Genomic DNA, 24,801 nt, shown 5'->3' on the forward strand with positions numbered 1-24,801 from the left:
GCTCTGAAGCTCCACCGGCTGCTCGGCCTGCGTCACAGCAGCCAAGAGCTTCTTGTTTTCTTCCTTTTGAGTCAAGCTGAATCCCAAAGGAGTCTTTTCACCTGCTGGCATCTCTTTAGCTGATCTTCTAATGTGTTCTTTATAGCAACAATGAGGTCCTTGTTTTCTTTGTCCTGCATCTCCAGCTTTGCAAGACTCCTCTGGGAGGTTATCCAGAGTCTCCTGGGTGGTAGACGTCTGCAGATGCTCGCTCTCTTTCAGGGCTTATGAAGACTTCTTGGTCTCTGTGGTCGCTTCAACCAGCTGTGCTGTCACCTCCTCTTTAACTTTAATGGCTTCTGACATTTTTCTAATTCCAATGTTTCGTGTCATTGTTTTAGCCCTCTCAATGACCAGATGGCTTTCAAGCTCAGCCTCTGTGTTGGTTTTGGACACTGCCATCATCCGGCGGTGGGCCATCTTCTCAGCATCTTTTTCTCTCATCTTTACCAACTGTACTTGCTGTCTTCTGCTCGAGGTCACTCTGCAGCTTGTGGAGCTGGATGGTTATTGGCCGTTTTCAGCTCCCCACAGCAGGGCTTTAAGGCTACAAATCGCCTTCTGCATATCTCCATTCTTTTGGAGATGATCCAGGAAATGCAAGTCCTCCTTATTTTCCAGCTGGACCTTGATATTTTCTTTCTTTTTCTTGTCTTGTTCTGTGTGCTTGCCTTTGCGATAATAAAATGTGTCTCTACACAAAAAAGGAGTGAGTCAGATTTCAGAATTAGCTGACCTGTGACTAACGGTAAATGGTTTCCTCGCAATGGTCAACCTTTATTATTCATCTCTGGTCAGATGTGTGCTGATGGGAAGGTACAGCAATAAGTCTTAGTTTATGCTTGCAGTGACCCTTACCTCCAACATATATGAATTTTTAGAGAAATAAGACTATTTTTAATGCAAAGATGCCTTTAAATGTTTGTTGGGTTTAGAAATGTGAGCTTTAGGCAGATAGGAAAGTGCTCCTGTTTGCTTTATGAGAGAAAATTGTGGTCAGATTGTCCAATTGAGGAGATGGTTGTTCATGTCACTTTCAGGCTTTGGTAAAAAAGTGTAAGTCTGTTGGATTCCATCAACACAGTTTTTATCCAACAACGGTGTAGCCTAAGAAGAGTAAAAATTGTGGAACTGAAGGCAAAATAAAAAGATTCAGAAACAGCAGAAGTGGCCCCAAATTGTCCCTAAACTTGAACAATAATAGACGTTCATGAAGAACATGCTAGCTATCAAAATGCCAATTTGGCCAAATAAAGTCCAGAGTTTTGTTAATATTTGAAACTTCAAATAATTTGTGTACGTTAAAGTATTCGAGTCACTTTGGGCCCAAAGATGTTTTTTTTGCTAGCTAATTTCTCACAGTTCTTCGCCAGGAAAAAATTGCTTAGGTACGGAAAAAAACTTTCAGAGGGCATTAAAATACAGGACGTCCATCACGTCTAATGGATTAGTTTGATGTACTGTATATGTAATATACTTGGTGATAAGGATGCGTCAATGGTCTACCCTGACCAAAATATATTATGTACACTCATTTTGTGTTTTTCATGTATTGCTAATTTGTCTAGCAGCTCACAGTATTTTTTACCATAATTTATGGTTGCTTTGCCTATTTTTTAAAGAGTGGTTTCCAGCATGCGTCATCCGACATGTGTCTATTATAAAAGAGCTGGACCAGCAGTTTTGGAGCAACGTATGTCAGTGTCAATGTTCAGCTGCCTGTTCATCCCTATAACCATTCTCCAATAGAAAAATCCCAAATGCATAAATGTTGTTGACGCATAGATAAAAATGCTAAGTCAGAACAAGAATGCATGAAATCATATTCCATTGTCCAAAAGCAGCCACACATTATTGACAAAATAATCCTGCATTGTTAAATTGCCTTTTTTTGAGGTGGTGAAATAAATCATGAAATTGGAAACTTGTTTCCAAACAAAGTCGGCTGCAGTTGTCATACAATTCCCCGGTTTACAGCGAACTGGATGCTTGTACTCTGTGGGTGAGTGCTCACCGAGTGTCAACCCATAGAAGCTATGGAGGACTCAATAAATAAATGCATGAATATATACAAGAATAAATGAATAAATGCTTAAATAAATGTATAAATAAATAAATAAATACAAGAATAAATGTATAAATGATTGGTCAAATCAGGAGCAAGACAGAAGCAATCGATCCCTAGCACTTGATCTGTAGACGAACAGCGTTTATTATGCAGTCCTGCTCGCAGGACCTCTAAGCTCGGGGCGCTCAGCTGTGGCCGCCGCCGAGAGCCTGATGATCAGGACTTTTTTTTTTTTCCGCTTGCTCCTCTGGTCTCCGTAGCGCTGCTAAACTCATATTGTAGCGACCCTGGGTCAGGAAAGCTACGACGTTGTATATTTATTATTATTTATTATTAGCTACCCCCAAACAACAGTGAACATTTACAGTGAATAATTTGAGTAAATCATGCAAGAACAGTTGATGTGGTGACGTCACAAGACCAGAAAGACCGTCCTGCGTCCTCGAGTCTGGACTCCAGCTGAAGTCAAAAAGCTGTCAGGCTAACTTCTGCTAACGGTTGAGCTAGGAGTCAACAACGTCAGTCATGTGTCAGGCAGAAATAAGTAGCACACACACACACCACACACATCCTGTGACCAATCGTTCGGACCGCCCAGCTCATTTGAAATAAATGAAGAAATACGTGTGGACACATAAGAGAAATAAATAAATGAAAATATATTTATTTAATGATGTCTTGTTGATTTATAACTTATTCATTTATACATTTATTTAAGCATTTATTTATTTATTCCCATAAGAAGCCACCCTGTGACACATAATAAACAGCAGCTGCCATGCTCAGCATTGCACGGTTGACAGAGTAAATTACAACACCTCAGAGATAATGTCCATACAAGTACAAGACATGATAATGGCAGTGTGGCGTCGAGAGAGAGAGAGAAGCTGAAGTCTGAAGCATTCTGTCTAACAAAGCTGCGTTCACACCAAGTTTACTCGCCCGATAAGTTATGGTTTATTCGCGTCATTCGCGCCTCAGAGGGGGCGTGGCTTATCTCTGTGGCTTTTCTCTGTGGAAACAGTTATTATTTCCGCCATCCACCGTGGAAGAAATAACAACTATTTCTGCTTTATGCTTATTGTGGACATCCCACAAACGTCGGAACATCTAACGCCGTCGTGTCTGGGTTCAAAACATCGCCCATGGGTTCACACTGTCTGAATAGCTGCAGCTTGCAGCGCTACGAGAGTAGACTCACCAGCGGCACGACATCAGTGATGAGGGGCGGAGCTTCTCAATGATGATTGGCTTTCGCAACTCAGCATCGGGCAAATTTTCCGCCAAAGTTGAAATATTTCAGCAAAGTGAAATATTTAAACTTTGGCGAATGAGGCAAATTTTTGTCTTCGATCTATTCGGTCATTCGTCTTTGCATTAACTTATGATCTAGTCGTGTGAAAAATTCGCAGCGCTTTTGGGGTACACAGCATTAGGCAGGATTTTCTTATTGTACATACAGAAGGTACTGTATGTGTAATAGATGTTTGTCTTGTCGGGAAGAGGAGTGTCTTGTCAGTACTTGTTTTACCTCCCATCTTTCCAGCGTATTCTCTAGACTCAGTATGCCAATAGCTTCCTCTCCTAGTGGTGATGAATGATGACAGCTATTTCCCTGCTGTCTCGACTGGAGCCATACAAGAGTGCTCTCTTGTCATTTTACATTTTTAATGATGTTAGATAAACAAAATATTGCTGGTTGAATACTGTCGCTGAAGCGCAGTGTGCTCGGAACAAGAGCCTATGGTTCAACACACATCTGCTCACAACAAGATCATTAAACTGGAGGGATTCATAGGTAAAGTCAGTATTAAAGCTCCATAAACTGAAACACAGTTTTCCATAACAAAACGTGTCAATGTTGTTCCTTCAGGAAGGTGTCCACTGAAATGGCTTTGGATGTAATTGCAACAGCGACTATTGATCAGCTCCCCAGATAAGACTTCTTCATCCTCTGTGACAAATTGTCTGGAACATAAATGTTGACAGAGCTAACACGCTGCAGAGATTATACACACTTTGTCAAATTAGTTTTATAGCCCAGATGTATAAATGCACGAGAACAATGATCGGTCACACCTTTCTCTGTCCCAAACTAAATGTCCTCAATAGTCATGTGATTATAGTATCTCTTAAGTTATTCTGATGGCATACGTTCTGTTTTTTAGAAACATTTGTCAATCCTGGAGGAAACTGATGCACTCTGTGTTTTCCGCCCATTAATTTCAGTCCTCGAGCTGGATACATAGACTGTTTTCTGGTGGTTTTGTATGCACATCACGCACATAAACATGAATGGAAGAACACATTAGAACAACCCAGCTTCAAAAGAAACTGATGCTTATTATTTGGCAATAATTCTCTCCTCACAAATGCTCACACAGAACCATGGAGATACATATACTATTTATTTAACTTGAATTTGTCTTGCTTTCCAAGATTTGGCATACTCACAATATATTTATTTTGTGAGGAAAGAACAGAGGATTCAGAGAGCAGCTGGTGAAGAAGCTTGAGGTGCATCCAACTCTGAACATCAGAACGTGTTCCACCCAAGCAGCAGACAACGTAACTCTGAAGTCAACACAAGGGAGGAAGACAGGCAAGCTGTGTCGGATTTCTAGGAAGTCAATGAGAGCTGCTCGACATGCAAATCACCGCTTCTCTCATTTGACTCCACCAAGTGAGCATGATTTCACCAAATAAAATAAAAAATGCATTTAGACTGGAGGTCAGCAATACATTGTCTAGACTTAGTAAGATTGATCGCATGATATCTGTGCAGTTAATTTTGTTTGAAACAACATCCTGGAACATCATTAGCCTGTATTGTCCTAACAGCCCTGTAATTTGATTTGTGACGGTAACTTAAGTCATGATTAAAACTGAATAATACTGTGACCATGTACATTATGTAACATAATACTACTTGTAGTACCGTGGTACTGACTGTCTTAAGGGGGTATCTGAAACATCAGAAAGCTTGTCAAAGAGGGCAGTCATCCTTGTGATAATTAAAGGCCTCAATGATTCCAGAGACAGGATACTAGAGAAACGCCATTCTGGCCACATTTCTACCTGGTTCAACATTTGATTGGTATCTGGATAATTACATCTGCATTCCACCTGGTATTATAAGACTCCTCATTATCTCAATGCATCAGATGTCAATATGTGGCTCAAGGTGGGTGGGGCCCCGTGGTCCTCTATTGGCCAGCCGCCACTGTGCTGAAGTTAGTATGAGCTCAAAGTTCCCGTGGGGCCAAAGCACAGTTGAACAGAGACACTAACATTGCATATAATGATTAATGTTTACAGATTATGACTCAAATCTGATGCAATGATTACTTGAACTGACTGTATTTAGTGATCGTATAAGTTAACCGCAAATGAATGAACAGCAAAATGTAGTGAAATAAACTTATTTTATAATTCACGCTCGTATGAGTATACATGCAACGAGTGCAACACTCCGAGAAAATAGAACGAAGATGCATGGAAAGAAGACGCTTCTCATGGATTCCCTCTGTAAAAACTGAATTACTTCCCAAAATCACAATCAGTGACGCACCGCCCCATCCTGATTGTACGCGCAGCGTAAAGCTTTATTCTGAAATGAAATCAACAATTCAAGCACTTTAAAGACTGAGGCTTTACGAGTGTACCTCAGAGGACGCGTAAAGAATCCATCTTTTGCATGAAGTTATTGTTTGCTTACACTTTGACTACATCCGAAAAAATATATTTGTGCAGCTTGGAAATGAATGTCCTGTATGAACAGGACTATAGGATGTATGTTGCATTGATGCGAAGTAAAAATAACAGTGCTAATGAAAGAAATAATCAAGGGTCAACATGTTGGAATACTTGTGAATATTTATTTATTTGTTAAAGCCCCATAACACGTGGTTACTGATCTTATGTAGTTCTCTTTAACACTAAATATTAGTATTTTTCGATATCATGTATTTGCATTTGTTATCACGCCATTTAAGTATTTCCTACTGGTCCTATAGAAGTAATAAATACTTTAAAAGTTTCCTCTTCCTTCATCTAAAGGATGTGGCTCAGTCTGTGAACTCTGTCAAGAGTAGTTAGACTGCAGACTGTATAACCATTAAGATGCCAGCAGCAGCTGGAGCGGTACACAGATGTGTTCCTGTTTCCTTCGATCGCAGCCTGTTGCAGATCAGACCTGTCTTCCTGTCTTCATTGGCACGACAGTGAACGTCTCTTTGCTGGCTGCAGAAGCTCTTTGGGAGGTTCTGGGCGGACTGGAAACCCATTACCAGGGTTGTCTTGCGCGTGCCGGCGCCTCGTCACCAATCCTGTGGAAACTCTTCCTGCATCTGTGAGTGACGGCTGAAAGAGAAGTCGTCTCTCGCTGCGGCCATACTGCACATCAGATTGAGACAAGTTTCAGATTCTTCATGTTTTAAAGTACTAATCTGCAACTTTTGAATATTACCATTTGAAATTCCTGGCTATGCACAATACAACAACTCTCGTGCTTGATTAGTCCAAAATGAATACCAATAATTAACAAGGTCATAGACAATCTATTTATTGACTGAGGCCTATAAACTAGAATTAAGGGTTACTAAGTGTCTCTTGTTTTGCTGATTGCATTCACTAAAAAAAGATTTATGTTTGTCCTGAACACACGGACTCACCTGCTGGTTGCTATTTGCACTTATTAGACAATTAGCACAATGGGGAAATGTGATACAATTGGTGTCTCTATTTTAACCTTTGAAATGGTCAGAGAGGAAAAAAACAATGTTTCTGCCTAGTTTAGGCCGTGTTAAAATAGCACAACATATGTGTCCCATAACAACAGCGACTGAGGCTGTTATCAAACTCCTCATGAACAGCTTTGAACCAGCGTGTTAATCTTGAACAATGGGGTATGCCATGACTCAAGCAGCTAAAAATAATAATGAAAAAAATATATCTGGACACAATCTGTGTTTGTGTGTGTGCGCGTTTGCGCTATGTATATCAGTACATGTGAGGTCATTCTCTTAAGGGGAGAGAGGTCAGTGGATAAGAGCTGCAAAATGAGGAAGCACCTGTTCTTTCTCACTCAACACACACACACACACACACACAGTGCAGCTTATTTTTGAGTTAAAACAAGATTCAGAGTCTAAAGCCATGCTAGCGGATCTGTGCTTTGAGTTAAATGCTAGCTAAATGCCACATCTTTTGTTTCATGAAACGCTGCAGAGAATCTATTGCACTCTTCATTTACAGATGAATTTGCACATTTCAATATACTCACCACTGCATGGTGCGAGCGATGAAAGGCAAACTAATTGAGCTATTGATATTTTTCAAGCTCACACTGGTTTCCATTGTGCTGGTCCTGTAGGGAAAACAGTTTTCACTATCTAAAATAACATGTCCTCCCAGGAAACGAGACTCAGTACATAGGGAACCAGCCTGCCACTGGAAATGGTGCCTGCAGTCCGAAAATGCTATTGTTCGCCAGTTTTATCTGGTTTATGCTGGTTTGCCAGGTGCAAATGTGGCTGAGGGGATGGACGTTTCCTATGTTTGGGGCAAACTACTCTGAACACACTGAGCAAACATAGTAGACGCAAGCTATTGTTATTAAACAGACACAGGCAACAACATCTGATCATTTAAAAAAATGCCGCAGGTTCCAGCTTGCTCACAATGTTGAAACCAATTTTCCACTCTGAATACTGGGATATAAATATTTGAGAAACTCAAATCAATGCATTCACTTCTACACTTTCAATGCTATTTTGACTGAATATTGAATATATTATTACAAGTTTATATATTCGAGACGTCACACTTTGCCCATAGATATAAAGAACTATAATGATTTCTCAGTAGTTACAGGAAGTGATAACGAAGGCCCTCCGAGGCTGCGGATATTTGTTTACGGTTCTATTACATTCATGGTGGAAGACAGGAAGGCTTTGCCTCATTCCTGTTGGGCTTCTGCTTAAATTAATTATAAGAACGAGACAAAGAGGCAGCAGCCTCAGCCATGCTTCTTGTTGTTTGGAATGATGTTTGCGTGCATGCGTGTTTGACTGTGTGCCCGTGCAATCACTCACACACTCACACACACGCACACGCACACTTAAGTGCCTTCCAGCATTATGACAAGCTTCTCAAAACAGTTTTGTGAGCTGTGATTACATGTAGCTACTGTATATACATTTATTTGGGATTTAAAGGAGACAGCAATTAAAGTCAGATTATCTTCTGTTCCTGTAGCTTCTGGCTCTCAGAGCAGGATATCATGCAGCAGATAGCATCTTTAACCAGTCTTCCCAATACGCTGAGACGTGACACTTCCCTGTCCATATTCAAAGCTTCATTGTGTTGCTTTAGCTAAGATGACTTAAAACTAACTAACGTCAATCAATATATTTTTCTTTGCATAAAAAAGCTGCAACTCCAGTGAATATTACTGTGAAGGACTTCGTATGACATTGTCTTCATTGGGCCTATTGAGATCTGAATGCAGTGACATTGCTAACAAGATCTGTCAGGGCAGGAAACATGAGACGTATCCAGGGCTCTCAAGTCTCACGCATTGAGCGTGAGACTCACGCATTTCGGTCTTATCTCACGCACTCCCGCCACACATCGAATTCCTCACGCTGAAAAAACCTCTCGGCTATTTAATGCTTGAATGCAGGGGTGCTCAATACGCCGATCGATTGTCCCGCTGCAGAGCTCCGACGCCGGTCTGCGCGCATTGGGATGGAGCAAAAAAATAGTCACTAGCACTTGAGAGCCCTGTACCGTATCAATGAAAACTCTTCAAGCTTGCAAATTAAATGTGCAGCTTCGTGACTAGAGCTAATGAACACGAGTGTTCTGGAGGAAGGAAGATACACAACTCGGTTTCGATATCAGTTTTGAGTCTAAGCTGTCACATGAACACACAGGCCGACACGCATGCACATGTCAGTGCACACATGACTAGCTCGCTATCTACAAGTAAAAGTGCTAGCTGGAGACTAACGCACCGGTTAGGTAAGTGAATGAAATCAAGCCAAGGAAAGGGATAACTTCTTGCATTTAGTTGAAATGAAATGGACTTTTTTTAGGTTTAAAATATTTTTTTGTAATTTTGCTAGCTAGCAAACATGCTCATTACACTGGCTTTTTGGGGTAAATACACACAGACTGTAACAATAAATGGTAGGGTCATATTTGCACAAATACCTTTGCAATTAAAGATTTACTTTGCATTCAATCTGACAACCTTCAGTCATAGTAATACTATCAAATCTAGTATTTGGTAGTAGCCTACTTGCTATCAGAAGTTAGTTGCGAGGCAGAAAGTAAGTTTTAAAAATAATTTAGGAAAGTGCTATGTTAAAAATGCCCTCAAAACTAACACTATTTCATCTTGAGAATGTGTACGTGACTTTAACGATGTTCCTGCTTGGTTTTGCACAAGTATCAGGAGATGACGAGTGCCATTCTCAGGAAAGCTTATCTCTTTGTAGAGCAGCACAGCAGACAGACAGCTGAGATGTAAACCAGAGTCACCGGGTCACCAGGCGGTTCAAAGAAAGAGGGGAAGGAGGCATACAAGCAGCAACTGAGCGACAGGAGACTGATAACAGCGAGACAGACGGAGGAAGTGTAGATACAGTAGCTAAAGATTGACTGGCTCCTCTGACAACCTGTTGGGGAAAAGAGAAGGGAAATATATATTTATTAAAAGGCAAATTAGTGTTCGATCAGTTACTCCATGTTAACCTGAGATAAAGGGAGATGCAAAAATCCAACGAGCAGTGAAAAAGAACCAAAAACTGCCATTAATGGAAGCTGTGCTGTCGCTCTCAGATGACGAGGAAGTTAAAAGGGCAAAGACCAAACTTTCCAAACTTGTCCTCTGCCCTCCTGAGTCTTTTGTTGTTTTTTAGAGGACGCTTGCTCCATTTTCCCACGTATTGATTCAAGTGAGTAAGTGCTGCATTTTTCTGATAAAGCACATGTATTTATTCTCTGTATCTCTGATACGTCTTTATATTCAGTGCTGTAATGTCACATCTGTTTATCATTTTGATATACAGTCTGCACCTGGAGGACATACCAGCAAACTCAAAACAGTTTAAAAAAATAGTAAAAAAGCAATCGCATATATCTCAACATTCAGACAAATTAGTAATTGTATTGCTGGTTGTAAATTATGAAGTGTGTTCAACGCACACAGTACAGAAGCAATTCTTCTAACACCCGTAATTGTCACGGGTAGCGAGGGGCAAGAGCTCATGGGCAGAGGAACAGGACAGGACTCAAGGTGAATAAGAAAAACTCTCTTTACCGAGGCAAAAGGTTCCAAACAAAAACTCAGGTCGGCAATAGTTACAAAGACACGCAGGTACAGTGACAAGGAACAAGGAAGACAGAACTAAAGACAACAATCCAACAGCAGACGAAAGAAAGACAGGCACACCCCACCTCCAGCCAGAGGGGCGTCACAATATATATGGGGGAAAACAGGTGTACGGCTTGAGACACTAACGAGACAAGAGTGGCTGAGGTCAGGTGAAGGGAATTAACCAATCAAGGAGACACAGAGAAGAAACAGAGGTGACACAGAACAGGGCGTGACAGTAATATTGTATTACAGCCAAGTCTCAGTGGGTCACTGAATCCATAAAAATCATGTCAGCTGACGTTGTATAACGAGCAAAGTCTGCGTAGGCAGATGGTCGGGGTGGATGGGGAAAGCACAGGACTTTTACCCAAGAGATTGCTGTCTGTATCCTGGAAGAGAACAAAAAACGTGGCCTACTCAACTTAAGTCATCCTAAATTTACTTCACGAAACCTAAGTTCTATAACAAATGTACTTATTTCAATCAAGCGGCAAAATGAAACCAGTGCAAACGTGCCGACAACATGTTTACGTCCTGGTACAACATTTTTTTGTGAACTGTACATGTGTGTGTGTGGACACGTGTAGTTACAGCAGTATTTACATGTATGAGCTCTTTCAAGTGTCATGATTCAATACCAAAGTAACGCTGTTGAATCTCTGCCACACTTTGGGGCTGATGAAACTGCACTAGAGCTACTCTCTCTACGCCTTAGCTGCTTCATCACGCAGCACAGAGCAGAGAGTCATGGTCCTCCACTGTGTTTGCACGGATCTTGTATCCACAGGTGTCACTCACACTGATTTTGAATGGCAATTGTAACACTTGAGATGCTCAGGTTCTGTCTCAGCATCCATTGCATATTTCCATCTTTATTTATTGTCTGCATTAAGAGAAAAGATCATGAGCGTTTTTCAATCAAGCTCAAATTAATCCATTAACGGATGATATTTGGTGTATTCATTTATTTTCTTTCTTTTTTTAAAGGTATGACCTCAAGCACTATACCATTCATGTTAAACATTTGTTTGTTATTTAAAATGAAGGTAGTTTAAAGTCATTTATTTACTTTGATGGAGTTTTGACCTATGTGTTGTTACAAGGTATGTCCTGTGTCATTTAATGTCAAGTCCATCCCAGCCCTTATATAGACCATGATTGCAAATGGGACATCTTCTTCAAGCAGCTTTATAAGCTGTACGGCATACAACATCCTATATCCTTGAACCAGCAATTCTGCAAACTATTTTAATGATATGTATATATGCAAAATATCCTATTTGCATGGTTATTTTCCTATATTAACATATGTATACAGTATGTATGTTTAGATAGTACATACAGTCAAGAGGGAAATACTTATAATAATTTCTTACATAATCATGATTTGTTATCATACACTCTTTCCATGTACCTCCATGTGCTTGGCAGCAGACATGTGGGGTTCCCATACCTCTTGTTGAGAATCACGGCTCTATTCAATGTCAAATTATAGTGATTTTACATGTACTGACGTTCCTCGTGTTGGTAGATGGGTGATGGATGACTGATGACGGGTGATGGGTGATGGATGAAGGATGGTGGATGATGGGTTATGGGTGATGTTTTATGGGTGATGGGGGATGGATGGTGGATGATTGATGATGGATGATGGGTGATGGATGATGGATGGTGAATGATGGATTATGGGTGATGGATAGATGGATACTGCCAAAGTAAATGAGGGAATGAATAGTTGTGTTGGGAAAACTCATTGTACAAATACAAAACAGTATTTTGTATTCTATATAATTAAAAAGCTTTCTGGTGTGTTGACACCTTTGTAACATGTGCATTAACCCCTGCTATTTGAGGCATGAACAGTGTTTTTGTGAATTGCTCCTGGTGTGGCCTATTGAAGCTAAGATTGTGATGGAGGTTGTTGAAATAATTATGTTCTCGTTTGATTCTGTGACTGCCATAATGTTATTGATGGTGTGTTTGTAATGTTCTCCTATTGATGAGGGTCTGGAAAGGTAAAACGTCTCTATTTGATGAAGATCATCCATTTCGCTGTCGTGCCTCTGGGGCCCTGAGGTAAAAGTCATTTACAGAAATATGACTAACAATCAGCAATCAAGGGAGGAAATGAAACAACGACAGTATGTGGCTGACGAGGAGCAAGTAGGAGAGAAATCATCCGGTGACATGCGGGCTGTCTAAAAATGGCCCACTTAGTTGACATGCTGAGTTGAATTATGTCACCCATTGTAATGGTAAGAATATTTTGGCCCACATGTGTCTTCCTGTTCCCATCAGTGGGGCATCAGGGTCAGACCACGCAGCATAGTGGGACACAAGATAATCTATATTTATTATTCCCCACATACAGAGATCATTTCCATTCTGCCACACACCACTCACTGGACAATATTGAGGCGCTGATATTGGAGTTAGTTTATTCTGCAGTCCACAACATGATTCTCTCCTCTCCCTCCATCTGCTCACATTTTATCGGAGGTAAAGGTTTTTTTTTCATCGGGTATCTATGACGATAGGTTTTTGTGATGAGACTGGCTGTTGCTCTTGGCAGCCAAACCCTGGAAACTAATTGATGTGAAATGCCATCAACAGATTAGTTGAGCTGTGTTTTTTCATAATCATACAAGACAGAAATGTCAGCTTAATCAACAGCAAGCCTAACATGAAAAGCCAATTTAATTTCACACTCTTCACTTTATTAATGGTTGATTGGACTCACACACTCAGAAATGTATTGTGCTGTCGGAAAAAAAACATTCAGTCAAACCCAGACAGACAAAGGTCTACAAAGTATTCAGAAACTTGTTATATTTCAGGAGCGTTAACCAATACAATATTTCTCCATATATGTGCTGGAAGTCTGAGAACCAGACTGATACAAACGTCTGTCCTTGTTAGGAGTCCAGATGACAGCGTTGCCCTTGGAGAAAACAAACAGACTGCAAGAAGAGGAGGACCTCTGCGTTGAAGAAACATGGATTGAGTTTTGTGACATGCCTGCAGGCTTTGGTGAGGAAACTCAGGATATTTGCAGAGTGTACATCCTCTGTCTAGTTTTGGTTCACAATTTTAATCACAATTTGTTTGCAGAGTAAACAGTACGATCTCCTGAGCTTTCTTTGCGCCATATAACTGTTGCTATATTTGAAAATCCAGCAGCTCATAAACACCCAGAGAGAGTTTCTCACTGTGGATTCAGCTTCTCTTTGATTTAAGTGTTTGGTCTGAAACTGTCACAGCTGATACATGTTTGTTTACGTGACTGAATTCAGCTGAAACTGGTTCAGTTTGGCACACATGCTTAGTCGGTGACAAGTTAGTGAGTGGCCTTGATAACATTTCATCCATTGACAACATGAAGCACCAGAAGTACAGGGTACAGGTGTTAGGTATGTGTGCAATATGTCAACATGTATGCTTGTGAGTGTTTCTTTACTCTCGAACTCCCTCAGGGTGTGGATAACACAGTACATGTTGTTTCGCTACGCATGGAGTCAGTTGAACTGCCTGGGGATGACACTGCATGGCACTTTGAGAGAGTGGATCGGGGCAGAGGGCCTGGCTACACATTCCAGATGTTCAAAGATCCTCAGTGATGTCGTGTGCGTTAGGTGCAAGCATCCATAAACTCGGTAGTAATGTGTAAGATGTGGTGGTGGAAAGCCATATAAAAACTAGACCGTTGCTGATGAAAGAGCTCCATCTAGCGGCCAACGGGTACAACTATTTACCTCGATCGGCACAATCAGGTCTGTTTTTCTCTCAGACCCCGATTAATCAATTGTTCTTTCATATATAATGCAAACATAAATAAATAACGGCAACTAATTGTGTTTGTGGGCCTGGTTTGTTCCTAAAGCGTTTACGAAGTAATGTTTAAATTATTACCTGATGTCAGATGATTATAGATTAAAAATAAGGGCACACATTGTTGGTGGTAATAGACAGTGAGGTCGCCTTGAAAGACAAGCATTTATTTAAGGCAGATGCTGTTGACACACATATCAAACATTACGATTTGGACCAGGGTGGAAAAGGCAATGTGGCCACTTACACACGTGTATAAGACAAGCACTCAGGTGTAACTATTGTTAAATTAAATAGCATATTCAACTTGTCCAGGTGTTAAGAGCCGATTGACGATTCTCAAATAGACTCTCTGTTTAAATAAATATCTCAAGGTGTGTCAAATGCGTTGTTTTGTTTTATGCAGAAGGGAATATCAGGTATTATATCAACTTGACCGCTATGTCAACACTCAAGAATAAGCCAATATATAACAATGTATTTAGATTATATCAGTGGCAGGCCGTGCATTTTCTACCTAGGCCTTCAATGCCGTCTTACTACAGCTGAACAATGTAAGATTAGTTCACCATGTAGATTAGTTAGCCTGCTCTGTTGGATCTAATTGGCTGCTGCTGCTCTCGTGGCGCTGGATGCGGAAGTCATTCACACCGGGGCGCTAGATGTTACGACGTGTGTGGCATTTCCACAAGAAGTATACCGTAGCAAAATTGGTTAATTAAACTCTGTGTATACATGAACAAGTGAGAAGATGTAGTAATAATAATAATGATGATAATAATAATAATAATAATAATGATGATAATAATAATATATGGTTTATTATTGTAATAGACAGACATGCTCGGTTGCTAGGTAACCTAATGAAATACGTTGTCAATTTGTGTTGGCGAGTAGAAGATACACCTTAACTAGCTAAATGACGGAGGGACGATGAGGTAATACTGTTGTTTTCTTGTGTGACTGAGTCCCTTTAGTCCCGGTCCTGTTGAACGCAGCTGGTTCCACGAGCAGCTGATTCAACGCGCTGTGTGGCCAGTGTTTTATTCGGTTCACGGGGTTTTACGAGCTTCGTTTATTTAAGTGATCACCGAAGGACCTCTGGCATACCAATGAATTATAAAGCACAACACACTTTGATGAATATATCATGTCGATACCTGCATGTCACTGACCGCATGTTGGGTTCATGGACTGGAAGTGGTCCAGCCCTGGTCCGACAAGTAGCACACTGCACGACATGAGTGCACATACTAATACCAGAGTTTAGTAATACTAAACAAAACGTTTTGCTTTTAAAAGCAGAAGAAGAACAAACTAGAACAGTAGTATCTCAATGTAGGCTACTCATAGCATCACAGTATTTCTTAAGCCGGGAGGGTCCTCAAAGAAATATACAATGTATTGCATTGTTTTGCTATTTTGAATGCTATGAGCATGTTGATGTTGGAGCAGATTCATATTCTGTTTGGTAGATTCATCTCTAGCAGTAGATCCAATTTTAATAAAATTGTTTAAATCTGTGAGATAAGTCGTAGGCCTAACTCTAATTATTGATAAATGCAGCGTACGCAATATGATTTCCCTCAATGTAGTTGAGTTGAAGTATAAAGCAGCCAAAGATGAAAAACCTTTAAAAAAGTACAAGTACACACCTCCAGATTGTACTTGAATACATTTCAACAATGGTAGTCATAAAAACGGGACTCCTCACAATAAATATTTATTCAGTCTTCTTACCCCCTCGTCCTTTACTCCTGTTTAATGTCTCAATATGCCTCCAGCTCATGGGAAGAGGGTCCACGGAGGCTCCAGGAGACACTGCAGCAAATAGCAGTCAGAATAATTCAGAAGACCTGGAGAGGATATGTGGTGGGTGCTGCTGCTGCGTACACACGTGCATGAATTAAAGCCACGTGGCATAATGTGTTCCTTCCCAAACTGCAGAACAGAGAGGTCTTCAAGTATTTCAAAGAGCTTATCGGCCATTTCAAACAGCAGGACCCCCGAGCGATCTTAAAAGCTGTCAATCCCAGAGAGGTAATGGAAATGATGCTCCCTCTATAATGAAAACAACAAACCAAATGAATAATGTTCCTGTGGCAGGCCGAGTTGCTGGACGCTGGTGCTGGCGTGTTCATAAGATTTCGACTCGGAGGGGTAGGAGCTAAATAGGGAAATAGTGGTAAATCATTCACCAGCTTTGTGATTATTACAACGCTGACGTATACCTGCTTACATCTTACTTATGCCTTTGCTTTCAGATTACCTTTCCTCCCAACATATATTACAAGATCTTCACCTACAGACCCATCACAGACCTGTGTGCCAGCAGCCCGAAGGACTACACCCAGCCCAGCCTTAAGAAGCCTGTGTCCCGGCAGGAGCGACCAGGATGGTACCAGCGCACGGAGAACAACAGCTGGAGGCTCTTCTGTAGCAAGGTGGGAAAAGGTGTCAGAGAAAATGGTCTCTTCTGCCTTTTATTTGTGCAAAAACAAATATGCACCAGCAATACAAGGTGTAATGTTGCCCTTTGTGGCAAGAGTCTAACGCACTGAGCAGATGTTAGTATTATGTTCTTCTTCTTCTTCTACTACTCTCTTATAGGTGGTTCCCATGAATGAGTCCAAAGAGATCGGTGCAAACAAGAAAATGGAGTTTCATTACTCCAGGTTGCAGCGGCAGCAAGACGTAGACAAGTGGCGGCAGGGGAGGAAAATTGAATGGCGGAAGAAGATGTGAGTTTTGTATACGCGTCTGTCCCTTTAAAGTCCTAATGGTTTTTACTGTGCAGCGGCCTCAAGTGGTGGTTAGGATATCAGTCAATGCTTTAGCCTCAGTTTGTGGTTACGTGCAGTCTTGAGTATACGTTCAATTGTGCACAGATAAACAGCATTACAGAGTTACAACACATTCAATGAATATAACAGATATGTTTTAATAATTAGTAGGCATGGACCACGATCCAGATGTACATAATGCATGAAACAGAAGGAGAAAAAGAGGAGGAAGGGGGGGGGCATCATCACGGCCATGGCAGGAGGCAGGGCCACGGAGGCAGGAGGTATCGGGAAAGAGGCCAGACTAAGAGACCAATGAGGTCGGCCTTTGAGGTAAGAGGAACATAGAAGGAGGCAGGGCCATTGGGAAGGAGGCCAGGTCTAGGCCAAAAGCTGGATGCAGGAAGCAGGGGCAAGGACCCAGGACCAGCTTCAGACACAACCAGGTCCAATGGACCCTATGAGAAGTGAAGTCACAAAGACTCCGGGGAGGAAGTAGAGTTCGTAATGTGCAATGGAGAGATGAAAATTCATCCATAAGGAGAGACAGAGAGAGAGAAGAGGAGAGAGGTGCTCAGTGTATCCTAAAACGTCCCCAGCAGCCTATACGCCTATATATACCATCATTCTGAAACAAGATGTGCCTGAATTTAAAAATCTTGCATCGATGAAAAAATGCAGTCCGTGAGATTTGCTTCACGTGGGAGTTGAAGGACAAGTCCTGATAATAATACCGAGAAGTGTGTGTGTTCTCTCTCTGTTGCATGCAGGTATAAACAGGGCCGCCAGCAGACTCAACTGGTGCACCGACACATGGCGGCGACGACGCTGGTGGTGAATTCCGGACAGGAAGCAGTGGACGGCACTGAAGAGAAGGGTCAAGAGGAGGTACTGGACTTGGAGCTGGAGGAGATGATGGCCTGGACCAACACTCTCAACTTTGAGGAGTAAGATCCACTCCCCACTGTCAGCTAGTAGACAGCAAACGTTTGTGACATTCAGATTCCTCCTGTTGAACAGACTGGGTTTTAATTCAAAGAATGTCAAAAATGATTGAATCTTGATCATTGTTACCTTCGCATTGAAAATGCCGGAAGGTTATGTTTTGATCGCCGTGTATTTATTTATTTATTTATTTGTATGCGTGTTATTCGCAAAACTCAAAATGTATTGAACCGAATCGCATTAATTTGGTGGGATGATTGTTTATTATCCGGGGACCAGTTGATTAGATTTTGGGATCGATCGGGTCAAAGGTCATGAACAGGTCAAAATCTTTCGCAGAACTCAAAAAGTATTGAACCGAATCGCATGAAATTTGGTGGGATGATTGTTTATTATCCGGGGACCAGTTGATTAGATTTTGGGATTGATCGGGTCAAGGTCAAGGTCATGGAAAGGTCAAACTCTTTTTTTAACCATAGCACGATACATTTTTGTCCAATTGGCATGCAACTAATGCCAAAATGTTCATAATTCAATGCCCAATCTTGTGATATGCGAAGGTATGCGCTCTACCGAGTGCCCATACTAGTTTAAATATATGTTGCTTTTTTGCCCGTGCAGGTATATGCAGCAGTGGCTGTGTCTGGCCTGCAGTCACTCCTCTGAGCCGAGCCATGGTGAACATTTGAAGTGATTGTCACGACGGGATTAGGGTGGACCCAAATGCACGACTCAGGAGACACATTATGCTGATAAAGATCATTTACACACCACAGTGGAACGCTCAAGGGCTTGGTTTTAGAAACACAAGACAATCTGGCAGAGGACAAGTGGAAGTGAGGGAGCTAAATAGTGAGGGACTAATGAGGGGATGGGCTGCAGGTGAGAAGGGCGTGAGGACCAGGTGAAGGGAATGAGGGACTAATGAGGGAGAGATCAGAGGCAGGTGAAGGGAGTTGGACTGACGAGATGGGAAGCAGGATCTGGAATGACATGATAGTTTGTGACAGGATGAAAACAACTAATACAAAAAGGAAGGTGTGGAGCTAAACTGTTACAGTGATGGCAGCACATCTTTACAGAAACAACAGAAATGACCTGTTACTTATGGCTTTAAAGTAGACACTCTAATGCCATCTGCTGTTTACATTTGGGACTAAAGAGCCTGCATTTCCATCCACGTATCTCACCCGCTGTTATACACAACCTATTTAAGACCATGGTTTTGTTTAGGTTTGACATGCACTGGTCTGCTCTCTTTTTATTCTGATATTCTTTCTCTCCCTTATATTCTGCTCTTTCCCTCCTCTGTCTCTACAGATGTCCATTCATATCCACCCAGGTTGGATCCACAGGAGTTTGATTCTGTGGCTGTTGAAGACATAATAAAATAATCTATGTCAAAACCATTCGGTTGCTAATGTGCTAATTGTGCAACTAAACACATTGTTGTAGCTTTCTGAAGTCACACTTCATCTCTATAACAGGAGGAACACTGTGGAGAGAAGATGGGACACAGAACAACACATCATTTCTAAAACCTAATATAAGTGCAATTAAGTTATTGGAAATGCAGTAATCAATTTATAAATAATAAAGTATGAGCAATGGTAATATCGTATGGTGATACGTGTTATTGCATTAGTTTGTTGGACTTTTTTCAAATGTTTTTTTTTGTTATGAGTCATTAGAGTGAGAGCATGTGAGATGAACTCCTGTGACCTAGAATGCACAAATCTATTATTGAATCTCTGTGACATCTAACAAGATCAAACTGATTACAATTGAGACATCTGGCACCACAGAATAGATGGATTCATCACAAGAGTGTCATTTGAATGATTTTTGCTAAAAATATACATTTGAGTAAAGGCATCAATGTGTGCTGGACGTTTTATACTATCATAAAATGTGTGTAAAATGTATCCCCAAAAAGGCTTGCATCCTTAAATGCTGAACATACTGAAGATCAGATCTTGTGTGTCGTGGTTCTGTCACTGCGGCTTCCTGTGAGGACAAAAACACATGTGCCGACAAAATTTCTCGTACAAACACACAGAATCTACTGTGAAACAATAACTGCATCGGAAGAAATAGGAGACAAGCTTACCTAAAACATTTAATAGATGCAATCATTTATGATTGACTGTCGTGCCACCGTGCTTTGAATGTTAGAGTGAATAAACATGAAAACATCCAAATACATTGATCTGATGGATACATTTCACTTGTGCACACCTTTCATGAATCGTTTTATTTTAAATAAAGTATGGTATCTTCAAAAGGCTTGTGTCTGTACAGATTCTATATTGTGCCAAAGATTCGAGCAGCATTTCCAACAAACTTGAAATACTTTCCTCATTATATATATTAAATGTATTACCATATAGAAAAGTGGAAGTGAGTAATTGTTTTAAATAAGAAAGTTAGAGCAATTATTACCAGCTTCACCTCAATTGTGTGTGTGAAATATGTTGAATGCCTGCAGTCAAATATATGAAAGAATCACAAACTCGCTCTAATTAAAAAATGTATGTAAAGTTTTGCAAAGCGAGTAGTTCATCAAATCCTTAATTACAAAACATCTATGATTCGATAACTGGAAAAGAGGGGGCACCCGGATTTGAACCGGGGACCTCTTGATCTGCAGTCAAATGCTCTACCACTGAGCTATACCCCCTTGATGTGCGTTTTGTGATATAAAAACATTATTAACTATTATAGCCACCTTTCATGGATGTATGATATATGTTTACTTGTATTTGGTGATATAGTGCACTGTATATAAATACATAAAAAACAATCGCCTATGTATAGAGTGCACAGATACATAATAAAACGAGCTTTTAAATAGAAAACTGTAAACAACACCGGCATCGACCGGATGTCACGTATTGAAAACGCGACCCAACCGGATATTCAAGTGTTTCGAAAAGAAAAGAGGACCAGACGGAATTATAATGGTATGTTTGCAGTCTCATCTCATGTAATATAAATGCTATCTTAGCATTTCGATTACCACGATGACCTTGTTTTTATCGTAAATACACATTATTTCCGACAGCTCTGAGTCACTGGATCCTCTGAAATCTTCTTACTTCGTTGTGAATTTGATTAGTCACTCAAGCTAATGCTAGTTAGCGCGGAGCTATGAGGCTCCTCAGACCGGCTGAAGAAAATGCCAGCTCTTTACATTTGTAACTGAGGTACAATAACCTACATGTTAGCAGCTGTTCACAGATAATGTGTCTTTTCTGTTCGTCCCAGAACACTCGAGGACTTCGCTCTGAGCTGAAAGACAGTGTCCCTGTGGCCGGCTTCTGCCCGCAGGGAGCGTATGGAGTCCAGGACTCTCTGCGCAGCGGGTGAGACTCCATCGTCCACACAGTTCCTCTGCTGTAAACCAATGCTGCACAACTCAGACCCTCCCCTGCCCGACACATGGACGGCAATGCCACTGGTTTGATTGCACATGTGGCATCATGACATGGTCAATGGATACACCATGATTGAACTCGTCTGGATAGTAACTGTTCAGTTTATCCGTCCAGTGTTTATTCGCCTGCTTTTAATAACAAACAAGCAACTAACTAGCTAATGTGTGGGCCCGGTGTACCTGGTTATCCATTGCATTTAGTATTTAGCGTCAGTATCAATGTAGAGAATCTAGAAACGGCATTACAATTATAGTTTCTCATCCAGATGGAACCGTTTTCAACTGTAGATTATCATCCTGATAACTTGTCATGACTTATATTTGTCTACATAGTTATAATGTTCAAGAATTTGTTTTTGTCAGGCTATATTAACTCAGTGATTTTATTTTCTGCGACACCTTTCTCTGTCTAGAGAAGCTACTGTGTGTTCACTACTTTCACACATTTTCACACTTCTATTTATTTCTTTTTCTTTTGCTGAACAGCTTTAACAGCATAAAGAATGAGCTTCTTCCAAGCCACCCACTGGAGCTGTCTGAGAAAAATGTGAGTAAACTGAAGAATTGTAAGAGGAAAATAGGAGTTTGTCCACGATTCATTTAGATGAGACGTCTTTTCAGCGCTGAGGGTGTGCACACCGTGGTCCTTTCTAAATGTCTGCTGTTAGAAGACATTTTGACTGTTGTAGTTGGTGTAAGTGCAGGGAGAACTCATCATAACTGCTACAATTAAGGAGCGGTTATTTTCTATGTTCATCAGGGAACTGTTTTCCCCACCTAACACTGGACGGTGACAAGATGGCACTGACATACATCAACACTTACTGTGACTTTCAACAAACGCATTCAAGGAGAAACTCAAATGTTGGACACAGCTCGAAAAACAGAAAGCAAACATGGCGACGTGAAGAGCCGAGAGGACGTGCCTCTCTTAAAGGAGTTCATCTGGGTTCCGCCAATGAAGGTCAACCTGCTGGCGAGCACTCTAACCACGGCCAGAGGGCCCTCCTGGTGTCGTTGAGCCAAGCTTTGAATGTTGTGTTCACCAACAAATCCTACTCCTGCTTTTTACAAAACATTTTTTCAAACTAAACCAAAATATAGCTTTATATTCGTTGCCAAAAAAGTGACGGCGGACACGACATGTACTCTGTTCCATCTCCTAGTCAGGAGGAAGTTTACAGTGACAATAACTGGGAGAAATATATGAGGTGATGACCTGATTGACTGAAGAAGTTTATTTGACAAACTACTAAAATAGTTGGTTTTACTTTTAGTCAACTTAAACTTCTTTTTCAAAAATACACAAACAGGATGTGATCAAGGAAATATGTCTTTATTCTTTTACGAACACGGTCATTTGAAAAGGTACGTAGACTAAATAAACAACAAAACACAATTATGTATTGTATTTTAAAGTGATGCTTTTTTCCTACTCTTGACATGTCAAAATGTCGAGCACATACATCTTTACATTATAACATGTAAACTGTGACTTGTTAGTAGGATTGATATTCATTTCAACAAAAACTACATTTATATTAAGGGAAATAAATGAGGGTACTTCCTTTTTGGCTTAACAATAAAACCGCATTGCCTGTGCAGTCATGTTGAGGCCTGAGCAGACAGGCAGTTTGCTGTGTTTTCAGCTTTTTGGTTTTCTTTGTAACAATCACATCAGTAAGAGCAATAGAGCGTCTAATGGTAAACATGCTAGTTGTCGTTGCTGGGGTACTCAATATGTTTGTCTGTCTCTGTTGTGCAGTTCCTGCCAAACCAGGACAAGATGAATTTATCAACACTCAGGAACATCCAGGGTCTTCATGCTCCGCTGAAACTGCAGATGGAGTACAGGGCAGCGAGACAGGTAACACACGCACCATGGCCCAGTAATCCACCTCCCAGTTCCTCCATTGGCTCCCCTCCCTGGTGACAGTTTGTAAGTCACTCTTCTCTCGGTGTTGCACCCTCCTCCTTCCAGATCCAGCGTCTGCCGTTCTTGCCGAGTTCGAACCTGGCTCTAGACACGCTGCGAGGCAATGACGAGTCCATCGGCTTTGAGGACATCCTCAATGGTGAGAGCCCCCCCCACCCCCCTCACAGCCATTTGCACAAATGTCTGAATATAATATCTAACCACCTGAACTTACTCTGCAGATCCATTCCAGAGTGAAATGATGGGCGAGCCACACATCATGGTGGAGTACCAACTGGGACTGTTGTGAAAGAAGATGGACACGCAATAATACACAGCTACACATGTAGATTTAGGTTTATTATTTGTTTTGGAAAAACTGGGGGCTTGATGGAGAAGGGGGGTGGGGGTGACGTAGATCTGGAGTGTTAAACAGTCATTCGGTGCTGTTCTTGTATGATTCCTATCCAGTTGGTGTTTCTAATAAACTTGCTCTAGAAGCTGGTCTGTTTGACAGATTATTTTAATTGCACTACAGAAATGATCTGAAAATGTGTGGCATCGCCGCAAGTGTTGATCAGGCCGAGGCGATGTCGTGTTAGAGCTTCATACAACTGTTCTTCACAGGTTTGAGTCTGGGGGGATGAATCTGACGTTTTTAATAGATTTCCGTTGCTGGATGCAGCGACATTGCAATCTGCAGTGTCGTTGTAGTAATTCGTTCCACTTTACTGACTCTTTGCTGATAAATTCCACTCATTGAATCTTTGAGTGAAGGTAACCCCCTGTGGAGTTTTCACTGCTGGTGAGAGGAGCTGCTTGAAAGCTACAGTGAGAGGGTTTCCTGTGCCCGATGCTTTTTCCACCCATCCATCCTCTTCCCCAAATCCGGGGTCGGGTCGCGGAGGCGGCTGACCCAGACTTCCCTCTCACGCGCAACACTTTCCAGCTCATTCTGGGGGATCCCGAGGCGTTCCCAGGCCAGATGGGAGATCCCTCCAGCGTGTCCTGGGTCTTCCCCGGGGTCTCATCCCAGCCTGATGCTTTTTCTTTTTTTAGAATCAACCTCTACACAAGTCCATACTGTGCTTGATCTGTGGCCGACCATCTATGGGACGCATTTTGAAATAACTGCCTCTATTTGATGGGATGACTAAAAGTTACCATCTCCCTATCTGGGGTCGACTCGCTAATTTTGATCATGTCTTTATGAATAATATTATTGTAATAGTAATGAAGGTGGCTCTTTAACAATTGAGATGTCATTTCCCACTATTATTACCAAGACAAATCAATCGATTAATGTAGAAAGTAATTAGAGGATGAATCCATAATAAAAATAATCGTTAGTTTGGGATGGTAATGTCCGTGTTGGTCAATCAGTCATGAGATTTGGTATAA

General features: G+C 41.2%; 2 protein-coding genes and 1 non-coding gene across 3 annotated transcripts; 2 read left to right on the forward strand and 1 right to left on the reverse strand.

Annotated features, from left to right (window-relative positions):
* Positions 1-13,869: 13,869 nt before the first annotated feature.
* On the forward strand, positions 13,870-19,544 carry c16h11orf65 (chromosome 16 C11orf65 homolog). The gene is made up of 7 exons (XM_056434715.1): positions 13,870-13,903; positions 16,234-16,361; positions 16,428-16,481; positions 16,586-16,765; positions 16,932-17,062; positions 17,875-18,051; positions 18,671-19,544. Exons 1-7 carry the CDS (start codon positions 13,870-13,872, stop codon positions 18,741-18,743), a joined length of 777 nt encoding a protein of 258 aa, XP_056290690.1. The 3' UTR covers positions 18,744-19,544.
* Positions 19,545-20,657: 1,113 nt separating this feature from the next.
* On the reverse strand, positions 20,658-20,729 carry trnac-gca (transfer RNA cysteine (anticodon GCA)). The gene has a single exon. It is a non-coding gene; the product is annotated as a tRNA-Cys (tRNA).
* A 214-nt stretch (positions 20,730-20,943) lies between these two features.
* On the forward strand, positions 20,944-23,904 carry pomp (proteasome maturation protein). The gene is made up of 6 exons (XM_056433979.1): positions 20,944-21,012; positions 21,317-21,414; positions 21,972-22,032; positions 23,251-23,352; positions 23,467-23,560; positions 23,643-23,904. Exons 1-6 carry the CDS (start codon positions 21,010-21,012, stop codon positions 23,708-23,710), a joined length of 426 nt encoding a protein of 141 aa, XP_056289954.1. The 5' UTR covers positions 20,944-21,009; the 3' UTR covers positions 23,711-23,904.
* Positions 23,905-24,801: the final 897 nt, after the last annotated feature.

This window comes from Pseudoliparis swirei, chromosome 16 (assembly GCF_029220125.1).
Source record: "Pseudoliparis swirei isolate HS2019 ecotype Mariana Trench chromosome 16, NWPU_hadal_v1, whole genome shotgun sequence".
NCBI lineage: Eukaryota > Metazoa > Chordata > Actinopteri > Perciformes > Liparidae > Pseudoliparis > Pseudoliparis swirei.